Source organism: Vicia villosa, unplaced genomic scaffold (assembly GCF_029867415.1).
Source record: "Vicia villosa cultivar HV-30 ecotype Madison, WI unplaced genomic scaffold, Vvil1.0 ctg.003762F_1_1, whole genome shotgun sequence".
Lineage (NCBI taxonomy): Eukaryota > Viridiplantae > Streptophyta > Magnoliopsida > Fabales > Fabaceae > Vicia > Vicia villosa.
Window position 1 is genome coordinate 29,612 of NW_026706290.1, and position 12,442 is coordinate 42,053.

The following is a 12,442-nucleotide window of genomic DNA, read 5'->3' on the forward strand; positions in this document are numbered from 1 at the left end:
AGTTGTTGCGACAATGTTATGTGGCTGAGACTAGTTTGAAGAAAGTTCAAGCCGAGGAAGATTTGAAGAAGAAGAATCAACATGAAAGAGGTAGGCCAAGCCAACAATTTCGACCTAGGCCACAAGCTTTCAAAGGAAAGCAAGTGCAAGGTCCTCGGTCTAGTGCACCTCCGGTGTGTCGTAGTTGTGGTAAGAATCACCTTGGAAGATGTGCCTTTGAAGGGGTGAAATGTTTCCATTGTCATCAAGAAGGGCATATGGCTAGGAATTGTCCTCAGAATAGGAATCAAGTTCAAGGAAGGGGTACTGGTAGAGTTTATACCTTGGATGCTAAGAAGACCAAGGGTGATAACTCTTTGATTGCGGGTACGTGTTTCATTAATGGGCATTCTTGTTTTGTTCTATTTGATTGTGGAGCAACACACTCTTTTGTGTCATTACAATGTATGAAGCGACTTGGGTTGCAAGCTACTCCTTTATTTCCTCCTATGGCGGTTACTACTGCTATGGATGAGATGGTAGAGACACCGTTGGTGTGTGAAAATTGTGTGTTATCTGTGGGTGGTAGGAATTTCCAGATCGATCTTGTTTGCTTACCACTTAAGAAGGTAGATGTTGTATTGGGAATGGATTGGCTTTCTGCTAATTCGGTGTTCATTGGGTGTGAAGAGAAGTTAATCATTATTCCATCTGAAGGGGCTACTCCGAAGGATGTGTTGACTACTATACTAGAAGGTACGGTAGGTATGATTAATTTCTTGTTTGAGAAAGAGAAGTCTGTTCTGTTGGTTCTCACTAAGGAGACGGGTGACAAGTTAGAGGTTTCACAAATTGCTGTCGTTAGAGAATTTCCCGATGTTTTTCCCGAGGATGTCACTTCTCTTCCTCCGGAAAGGGAAGTGGAATTCTCTATTGACCTGATACCGGGAACGGCTCCTATATCCGTTTCTCCGTATCGGATGGCACCACTTGAATTAAGAGAATTAAAGGGGCAATTGGAAGAACTAATGGCTAAACATTTTGTGCGACCTAGTGTCTCACCGTGGGGAGCTCCAGTGTTGTTAGTAAAGAAGAAGGATGGTGGGATGAGACTATGTATTGATTACCGTCGGTTGAATAAGGCCACCATCAAGAACAAATACCCTTTGCCTAGGATAAACGACTTGTTAGATCAATTGAAAGGAGCCTGTGTGTTCTCGAAGATTGATTTGCGGTCAGGTTATCACCAAATCCGTGTGAAGAGCTCAGATGTGCCAAAGACTGCATTTAGAACCCGTTATGGTCATTACGAATTCTTGGTGATGCCTTTCGGTGTTACGAATGCTCCAACTGTTTTCATGGATTATATGAATCGGTTATTTCAGCCTTACTTAGATCAATTTGTGGTAGTCTTTATCGATGATATTCTCATTTATTCTCGTACTCCACAAGAGCACGAAGAACACCTGAGGATTGTTTTGTCGGTACTGCAAGAAAATCAATTGTTTGCTAAGTTAAGCAAGTGTGAGTTTTGGATGACGGAGGTAAGATTTCTTGGTCATGTTATATCTCAAGGAGGTGTGGCAGTGGACCCGACAAAAATCGAAGCGGTAATTAATTGGGAGAGACCGAGCAATGTCTCAGAAGTCCGAAGTTTCTTGGGCTAGCCGGCTACTACAGAAGATTTATAAAAGGGTTTTCTCAATTGGCTTTACCAATGACTAGACTTACTCGGAAGGAGTGTCCTTATGATTGGGATTCGGGGTGTGAACAGAGTTTCATGGGCTTGAAGGAAAGATTGACGACTGCTCCTGTTTTAATCGTTCCTGACCCAAATAAGTCCTATGAAGTATTTTGCGATGCTTCCAAGAAAGGATTAGGAGGGGTTTTGATGCAGGATGGTCAGGTGGTAGCATACACATCTCGACAGTTAAAGGTTCACGAAGAGAATTATCCAACTCATGATTTAGAATTGGCTGCGGTTGTTTTTACTCTGAAGGTGTGGCGTCATTACTTGTATGGAGTTCATTTTGAAATGTTCAGCGACCACAAGAGTTTAAAGTACCTATTCGACCAGAAGGAGTTGAATATGCGTCAGAGGCGGTGGATGGAATACTTAAAGGATTATGATTTTGACTTGAAGTATCATCCAGGCAAAGCAAATAAAGTGGCGGATGCTTTGAGTCGGAAGGTGTTAAAGAGGGCCGAATTGATGATGTCAGAGTATGCATTATTGGAGAAATTTCGAGATCTCAACCTTCAATTTGTTTGGACCCAAAATGGAGTATTGATGGGAAACTTGAATGTTAATTCTACTTTGAGAAACGACATCCAACAAGCACAAGCGTCTGATACTAAGTTACAAGAGGTGTTGGTTCAACCAGGTTTTACTCGAGCTACAGATGGGGTGATTATGTTTAATCAGAGGATTTGTGTTCCGGATGATGCGTTATTGAAAAGAAGGATTTTGGATGAAGCTCACAAGGGTGCTTTCACTATACATCCGGGTTCTTCAAAAATGTACCAAGATTTAAAAGGGGATTATTGGTGGTCCGGAATGAAAAGAGATGTCGCAGTGTACGTATCAGAGTGTGCGGTGTGCCAACAAGTAAAGATTGAACATCAAAGGCCAGGTGGATTGTTACAACCACTAGAGATTCCAATATGGAAGTGGGATAGTATTTCAATGGATTTTGCAGTTAGTTTGCCTCGTACTCAAGGTGGATATGATTCTATTTGGGTGATTGTAGATCGGTTGACGAAATCTGCACATTTCTTAGCCGTGAAGACTACTTACAAGGCAAGTCATCTTGCACGGTTGTTTGTCGCAGAGATTGTGAAGTTGCACGGTGTACCCTCTAGTATTGTGTCGGATAGAGATCCAAAGTTCACTTCAAGGTTTTGGAGAGCTTTTCAACAAGCGATAGGATCTAAATTATGTTTGAGCACGTCGAACCACCCTCAAACGGATGGTCAAACGGAACGAACGATACAAACCTTGGAAGATATGTTAAGAGCTTGTGTGCTTGAAAGTAGAGGGAATTGGAAGGAGCTTTTACCATTGATTGAATTTGCATACAATAACAGTTATCACGCGAGTATCGGTATGGCACCTTATGAGGCATTGTATGGGAGAAAATGTAGAACACCGTTGTGTTGGTCAGAAGTTGGTGATGATAGAATTTTGGGACCCGAAATTATTCAAGAGACCACGGACAAGATTAGAATGATTCGTGAGAAGGTTAAACAAGCACAGGATCGTCAGAAGAGTTATGCGGATAACCGTAGGAGGCCTTTGGAGTTTATGGAAGGTGACCATGTATTTTTGAAAGTTACTCCGAGGTTGAGGTTGAAAGGACCATTTAAGTCAAGGAAGTTAAGTCCGAGATACGTGGGACCGTATGAGATTCTAGAGAGGATTGGTGAAGTAGCTTACCGTTTAGCCTTACCACCTTCTCTATCAGAAATGCATGATGTTTTCCACGTGTCTCAACTGAGGAAGTTTATTCCCGATCCTCTCCAGCCGGTGTTACCAGATGCAATTGAGATAGAATCAGATTTGACTTTTGAACCCTTACCGAGCCGTATCGTAGGAAGAGAGACTAAAGTGTTACGCAACAAGGAGATTCCTCTTGTCAAGGTTCAGTGGGATGTGACACATCCGGGTGATGCTACATGGGAACTTGAGTCGGAAATGCGGGATACTTACCCTCACCTTTTCAGGTAATTCTTAAATTCGAGGACGAATTTCTATTTAAGTGGGGGAGGATGTAATACCCCGTATTAATTAAATGCTCTAATGTATTAACTGACACTGAGGTTTTATCAATTGATACGATAGAGATACTTTTGGACATTAAGTTAGTAGTGTTAACTTAAAGATATTTTCTTATATCCTTTCCTTTTGTTTTCTTCTTCATTCTACATCAAAAAGAGAAAGATAGAGAGAAGAAGTAGAGAGAAGGAAGAGCAAGAGGAGAAAGAGGAAAAAGCTTGGATCTTCACCATTTCTCCGCCGAATCAACTCATCTTCGACATCAACGACTCTTAATCGAGGTGGATTCTAGTTAGAAACTTATAGCTTTGATTGTGGATGAGAAATCATAAGTTTTGATTTAGGGATTTTGTATAGAGGAAATCTAGGTTTTGGACAAGTTCATCAATGTTCATGAGCAAAGTGATTATAATCCATAAATAGATCATCTATAGTTTGTATCTATGCTTTAATCTGATCTGGAACAGGTTTAGATGGTTTAGATGGTTTTGAACCATGGAAAGTTGTGAGTGAAGCAGAACTGAGAACTGAGTTCTCGCGCGCTTCGCGGCGCGAACGGGGCTGCGCGGCGCGAACTATGCAGGTTTTTAGGGGTTTTGCTTCTGCCTTCAGTACGCGGCGCGTACTGGGGTTCGCGGCGCGAATAGTTTGGAAATCTTTAGAGTTTTGCTACTGCCAGAGGTTGGCGGCGCGTAGTTCAGTTAGCGGCGCGAACATTGTGGATATTTTGAGAGTTTGCTTCTGCCAGAAGGTTCGCGGCGCGACCTAGTTGTTGCGCGGCGCGAACTGAAGCTTTCTTAACCAAATTTTCTTAGATTAATGAACATTGTTTCAATCGTAACTTTTTAACCGTAAAACTATTTTAACCGCCGTTCGAAGCAGTAATAGGCTAGGAGCGTGTACTTTGTAGTAGTGTAGATTTTGGAACCATGAGGACGTTATGCTCTTGGTATGATGCTTATGTACTCTATAATTGTTGTTTGAGTTCTATTGCAGGTGGATTGGTAATACCTTGTTATATGTGTTTATATCAAGAGGGTTGAATAACTACATTGTTATGTGAATAAAGAATAAGTGAGGAAAACTAGGAATTGTTAGGTTGTGTAGCTTAACAAAGAAACCTAGGATGAGACATTATATGGAACATACGTGTTGGAATCTTATGAGGAAAGGCTAACAGGCCTAGTGGTTTGCGGAAGCGATCACCATTGTTGATGTATTAATCGGAACCGTTGTATTTTCTTTATTTCTTTATTTTTCCTTTGAATGCTAACAGGCATTCACCGTGCAGAGAGGCACAATAATCTTGGCAGGTTTGATTCCCGCTGTTGTGTACGAATGGAACCTACGGGTAGAGACTTGTGATGGTGTACGGGCCATGTGAAGTGACGATTCATGGGGAAAGGCTCATGAGTCCGAATCCATGTCGTATGTCAAGATTTTTCCAAAGGATCCATGACTCGTGCCACCTCCTAGACGTAGAAGGGGACGGGAATATGGGGATGCCTTGGTATTGGTTTCCGATTAGTAATCTTGTGTTGAGTTGTTGAACTCTAAGTATGATTCCATATAATGTTAGTGTGAGAACTCAAGGTCTAGTTCTTCATGACTTGAGACTTATAGGTTAGAACCTTGTAAAGTCGAGAGGATCCATAGGATAGGGAACTCACTGGGATTTTATATCTCACCCCATTATATGTTGATTTCAGGTACTACAGGTTCCGCGAAGGGTAAGGAGAAAGAAGTTTGATTTCCTTATTCCTTGTACTTATTTTGGATATGGCGAAGCTTCCGTTGTGGAGTTCTTTTGAGATCATTGTTGATCTAGTTCTTAGTATTTTATTTTGAACATCTTGTATGTATTATGCCATTGTGTAGAACTTTTGTATTTGGCATTAATATGTATAATGTGTTGACTAGGAACTTATTGGTATTTCAGTACCAAATACTTGGATTCATGTATACTTATATGATTTGATGCATGTATTTATATATGGGTGTCACAGTTTATTTGACATTTTATATAATTAATTTTATACACAAATTTAAAATATATATGTATTGTTAGTAAAGGAGTGATATAAATGATTTTTTCATTTTTTTTAGTTTGAAAATTTTGTTCGATATTATAGATTAAATATTGTAAAAACAATATATTTATTGGTTTGTTTTTGAAACTTTTAATATTAATTTGGTTTAAAATAATATATAAAAAATCATGTTTATAGATCTCCGCATGAACCGTGGGGACCCGCGGGGATCCACGGGGACGAGGATGAGGGACAAAATCTCCCCGAAGCGGGGATGGGGAATAGATTCAATGGCGGGGATTGTGATGGGAATTTGTCCCCCGTCCCCGCCCCGCCCCATTGACATCCCTACTTATTACATATATTAAATTTATTAATAAGTTTAAGTAATTGAGATATAAACGATTAATCTTTATTTTTTTTATCACTTAATTTTTTCTTCTATTTTAATTAGTTCACATTTTTATGTTTTTTATTTTTATAATATTTCAACTTCACATTTAATTTTTTCATATAAAACATTTATAGTAATATTTTTTAAATTATTAAACTAAATTATAACAATTGTAAATAACTTATTTTTATAAAACATATCAGTGCATTCGAGTGTACGTCTAATTACATATAATCAATTAGTGAAAATAGAAAAATATTATACAATTGTCATATACTAAATGAAAAATAATAAAAATAAAAACCATACCCTAAAAAATTGTACATGAGTTTTATCCTAAATTTTAATGAAGTGTCAAAATTAAAGAATCTTTATATAAAATAAAATTATATTATTTTTTATCCAAACTTTTTATATTCCCCAATATGACAAGAGCGATGGGATATTAATCTTATAAGAAAATAAAATAAAATTTTAGTAACAAATATATTTGATTTGAGTAGATTTCAAATAATTACATAACTATTGACCCGATCAAATAATATTTGCTGAGATATGATATTTGAAAATACTTTTACCTGTCACACTTATTGACATACAGGTTTTACAAATCAATTAGCTTTTCATTTTGAATCAATGTAATTTTATTGCGTCTTATTTATTTTAATCCATTTAACTTTATTCAGTATAGATTTATATTTATCCCGTCATATAATATTGTTTTGTAATTGGAATGTAAATCAAATTATACCAAAAAAAAGAAGTAGAAAGAATAAGGATGAAATAATAAACAACCTCGGTGCTCCGAGTTTTTAGAAACAACAACTATATACATCGTTCTTTTGAAGAAATCCTGTAACTTCTCTTGACACAAAAAACCCTAATATTGTACTTTTAATATGAGGAGAAAACAGGAAGGAAATTGTGCTGTGGGAATAGACCTTGGCACAACCTATTCATGTGTTGCAGTATGGCAAGAACAACACTGTCGAGTGGAGATCATTCACAACGATCAAGGCAATAGAACTACTCCTTCTTTTGTTGCTTTCACAGAAAATCAAAGACTGATCGGTGATGCTGCTAAGAATCAAGCTGCTGCCAACCCTCAAAACACCGTCTTTGGTAATTTCTACTCTTTTTCTCTTTTAAAAGTTAAAACCTTGAAACCCTATTACTAATTATTTATAACAAGTTTATTAATCTATTTAGAATTTTCCTATTAGTTTAGGCACCAACCGAGCAATCAAACCTTATGCATATGTTTATTTTTTCAGATGCTAAGAGGTTAATCGGTAGAAAGTTTAGTGATCCTACTGTTCAAGATGATATACTTTTATGGCCATTCAAAGTAGTTGCTGGTGTTGACGACAGACCCATGATTATGGTTAAGTACAAGGATCTGGAAAAGAAACTATATGCCGAAGAAGTATCATCTATGGTACTCACCAAAATGCGAGAGATTGCTGAGACATATTTAGAATCAAAAGTTAAAAATGCAGTTGTTACTGTGCCGGCTTATTTTAATGATTCTCAAAGAAAAGCAACTATAGATGCCGGTGTTATTGCTGGCCTCAATGTTATGAGGGTGATGAATGAACCTACTGCTGCAGCGGTTGCATATGGCCTTGACAAGAGAACTGACTTTGATGGAGAAAGAAATATTTTTGTCTTTGATCTTGGTGGTGGAACGTTTGATGTGTCTTTACTATCCATTAAGGGTAACGTGTTCAAAGTTAAGGCAACAGCTGGAAACACTCACCTTGGAGGAGAAGACTTTGATAATAGAATGGTGAAATACTCTGTAGAAGAGTTCAACAGAAAGAACAAAGTGGATATTAGTGGAAATCCGAAAGCTTTGAGGAGGTTGAGAACTGCTTGTGAGAGGGCAAAAAGGTCACTTTCTTTCCTCGTTACCGCTACTATTGAAGTAGATTCTTTATTACAAGGCATTGACTTTTCTTCATCAATCAATAGAGCCAAATTTGAGGAAATGAATATGGACCTTTTTAATGATTGTATGAAGATTGTTGAAAGTTGTCTAATGGATGCTAAGATGGACAAGAGCAGGATAGATGATGTTGTCCTTGTTGGTGGATCTTCTAGGATTCCTAAAGTACAGCAGCTATTACAGGAGTTTTTCAATGGGAAGGAGTTGTGCAAAAGCATTAATCCTGATGAGGCTGTGGCTTATGGGGCAGCTGTTCAGGCTGCTATGTTGAGTGTAGACATTAAGAATGTTCCAAAGATGGAACCGCAGAATAATTTACAATTGGTCCTGCACAATGTTCCACAGTTGGTGCTGCAGGATGTTACACCTTTGTCCCTTGGTATATCTGTAATAGGAGATATCATGCATGTGGTGATTCCTAGGAACACTTGCATTCCTTACAACCAGACAAAACCATTCCTTACAACTGTAGATAACCAAATCAGTACTTTGTTTAAGGTTTATGAGGGTGAGAGGACAAGAGCCAGTGACAACAATTTGCTTGCTTCTTTTACTTTTTCTGGCATTCCCCCAGGTCCTCGCGGCAGCCTTTTCTCAAATGTTTGTTTTGCTATTAATGAAAATGGTATTTTGACTGTTTCAGCTAATAATAATGCTACTGGAATTTCTAAGGCGATTACAATAACCAATCACAAAGATAGATTGTCAAGTGAGGAAATTAAAAAATTAATTCAAGAAGCTGAGAATTACCAAATTGAAGACAAGAAATTCCTACGGAAGGCCAATGCAGTAAATGCATTGGATGACTGCATTTACAAAATGAGAAAGGCTTTAATGAAAAGTGATATTGATACAAAGCTGTCCTCAGAAGAAATTGAGAAGATCAAATCTACAATTGTGGTTACGACAAATTTGGTTGATGAGAATAACCATGTGGTTGAAATAGATGATTTGGAGCACCATCTAAAGGAGCTTAAAACTAGCATGGAACACATTATTGCCAAGACTATTTAGCTTTTTATTTTATTTTTCCTAATTAAGATTTTAAGTATTGTCTTGCTGTTTAGTTAAAACAGTTATGTTAAATTTCTGGTGGAGATATGTTATATAAACGATTCCTTCCAACTTCAGTGTCCTTAAACCATTATGATTACATGTTTCTTTGAGTCTTGTCCAAGATTTTAATATGCTGCATAATCACTTGGTAGATTTCCTTTGCTTGAGTTCAGAATATCAGAATTTATATCTTGTTTCATGCCTAAAGTTGTTTCCATTGTGATCAAGTCTTCTATATTAAAAACTCATTCAAGGGTCCTTTTTTTATTCTTCTGAATTTGCAGATAATGATAACTCCTTATACTAGTGAAGAAGATGTGACGCCTTAAGCAAAGTTGCTCAATGAAAATTAATTAATTTTGAAATGTTGAAACCTGAAAGTCTATTAGTGAGGTGTCCATAAACAACAAATGTTAATTTTCCGTTACAGCAGTCACACTTATCTATAAGTCTTATGACTTAAATTAATGATTTATTCGCCTAGTCTGATGAGGAGATGCTAAACATAGACCTCGAGGTAGCCTGCCATTCAAGAAAATTGTAAAAGATCTCATGAGAATCAACTTTGCATATGAGACAAGGTCTCCCACATAGCTAACAAATGTTGTACTTGTACATGTCAAAAAGATGAACATCAAATGGAGAATTAATTACTTAAACCTCAACCAGGCATATCCTAGAATTTATCACTACTACAAAAGGATATATAACAACGTTCACGTTATCACGTCCGAAAGATCCACCGTGGTAGAATCTATTAAGGGTCTGTTTGTTTCAGCTTTAAAAAAATGAATTTTTTATTATTGAAAATAGATTTTTCAAATTGTTTTTCAAAATATTACAAGTTTTTTAATATTTGTTTTTTCTAAAATGAAACACTAATTTTGACATCCTATAACATAATTATACATTACTGAAGATCAAAACTTGGTCAAAAATCGGAATTTTTTTAAAAAGTTGTATTTCAAAAATAATTTTTATGAAAATCTATTTGAAATAGCTTCAAAATTAAGTAATTTTTTGAAATTTTGATATCAATTTTTTTCCATAAATAGATGAAATACCTAAAATCACATTTTAAGAATAACTATTCAAACAAAATTTTTATTTAATGCTTTTATAAAAAGTTTCTTTGTAAATTTTTTTTTCACAAAATTATGTAACACTATAAAAATCTTTTTAAAAAAAAGCTAAAACAAACGGGTCCTAAATTAGACATTTTTTAAGCCACTTTTCACCACAGTTGGAAGTTCCAACCGTGACATAAGGTGGCTGATACCACAAAATTGTATCGAATATTAAGCTTATTTAACATGAATTAGCTCTCCGTTTTTATCGATTATATTGCTTCACGTTGGTATTTTTACTATGTTTTCAGGTATTTGCATCTAACCAAGCTTGCATGAAGAAATATGAAGGAATGTGGCCAAATAGCACACTTATGCTATCTAGCGGAAGTGTCTGCAGAATTTCCCATGACAGAAGGCTGTGCCGTCCGGAACAACTCCCCATTACGACCGACACACAACTAAAATATGTGCCCCACGACACACACACCTATCACGAACGACACAAGTGTTATAACAATTGAAACAGGGTAGCCAACGAACAATTGAAACAGAAGCCCACTCGTTTGACAGTTTCTTCACATAATTCAAGTGGTGCTCCCTAGATTTTAGGAAGACTTAGGTCATAGCATTGGTGGTTATAAAAGGAGCATTTACTGAAGCCTCAAAGTTCTCTCTTCGCTCCCGGTTACCTTGCAATTTCTGTTTACTGCACTTTTCTACTTTGCTATTTTCATTTGCAACCTTAGTTTCTAGCCCTCTTAATTACCTTCCATAAGCAATAGTTTATCACATCGAGGAGCTATTGCATCATAGATTTAGTATTTTTTTTTATTTTGGAATTTAAATTGTAATCGAAGAAGAAGTTTGTACGTGTATTGAAGAGTATTCGATACTTGAAGATTATTCCAGTTTATTAATTAAATTCCAGATTTCTATTTTCATGCTTTATTTACTCTGTTATTTGATTGCCATGATTGAACCTATGTTTCCATATTGTTTCTGCATGCTCGTAACAAATAATATGTCTAGCTAAATTTCCAACACTGGTATGTAGGGTCACTGAACCGAAAGGTCCAATAACGATTTGGCATAAAAATTATTAAACATTTTTTTGGTCTTGATTTCTAAAACTAATACCAAATTGTTTTGTTATGAGAGTAAATTACAAACTAAGGTCTAAAATCAACACAACGAGAGTCTGAGGTTTTTACCGGACAATAGTCATCAAACATCAACTCTAAATACAGCGAGAGCGCTTTAGAGTTGATTATATTTTATTTGATTTTCAAAAAGTATTTTCAATTTTTAAATGATTTAGAAAGAGCAAACTTTAGAGCTGCTAGTATAATCTAAATCAATAAACACGAGAGTGTATAAGAGTTTTTAATTCAAATAATTTATTCTGAAAAGTGTAACACCCCCATTTTATTCGCTATTATTTTAGTAATTATATTGTTTGGCATTTTTAATAATTCTTTATTTATTTAGTTATTATGTGATATAATCATTATTTAAGTATTTAATTATGAGTGTGTGTTTGTGTTATTTGGCTTAATTGAGTAATTAGAGAGATATAACTAAATGGGCCTAAGTGATAGAAACATAATGGATGGATTGGTGGGTTAAGCCCAATTGACATAAGTGAGATAGTAAGAGAAGGTTAGGGTTTTAGAGGTTACTATTTTCATTTGGGGGAAAAGATAGGAAGAAGAGAAAAGAGGCAAAAGGGAAGAGAACAATGGTGGAAGAGAAAAGCTAGAAGAAACCTCATTTTCGCAGCAAGTTTCAGCATTGAGTCGCCTTAGCAAAACGGATGAATCTCTCAATCCAACCGTCGGATCGTCGCGTGGTTTTGACACAACATTCCTGACTCATAGAGGTAAGTTCTGACCGGAGCGATTTTGATTTTGAGGGTTTTAAGTTCGTCTGATAAGATGATTTCCGAACTGGTTTTTAGGTGTGTCTCTAAATTATGTTTGAAGGATTTATTTTGGAGAAAAGCTTAGAGCTATGGTGAAAGAGTCCATATTTGCCAAGGTAAGGGTGGGGTTCTTTCATGTTAAAGGGTTGTATGATAGTATGTTATGGTGGGTTTGATTCTATACTTTGATATCCATGTTCTTCTATGTTGCAATTTTGGGTATTTGATGATTTGTTGGAATGTGATGATATAAATGTGATAAGTTGTGT

At 36.3% G+C, this 12,442-nt stretch overlaps 1 protein-coding gene across 1 annotated transcript; it reads left to right on the top strand.

Moving 5' to 3' along the window:
* Positions 1–7,039: 7,039 nt before the first annotated feature.
* LOC131641448 (heat shock cognate 70 kDa protein-like) lies at positions 7,040–9,212 on the top strand. Its single transcript, XM_058911742.1, has 2 exons — positions 7,040–7,300; positions 7,453–9,212. The coding sequence occupies exons 1-2, from the start codon at positions 7,078–7,080 to the stop codon at positions 9,138–9,140; spliced, it is 1,911 nt and encodes a 636-aa protein (XP_058767725.1). The 5' UTR covers positions 7,040–7,077; the 3' UTR covers positions 9,141–9,212.
* The last annotated feature ends 3,230 nt before the right edge of the window (positions 9,213–12,442 follow it).

What these genes read in the sequence shown, in the direction of transcription:
- LOC131641448 (XM_058911742.1), top strand. Translation starts at nt 7,078, where the DNA reads ATGAGGAGAAAACAGGAAGGAAATTGTGCTGTGGGAATAGACCTTGGC. An exon ending in CCCTCAAAACACCGTCTTTG is followed by an intron (nt 7,301 to 7,452) that starts GTAATTTCTACT and finishes TTATTTTTTCAG; the next exon opens with ATGCTAAGAGGTTAATCGGT.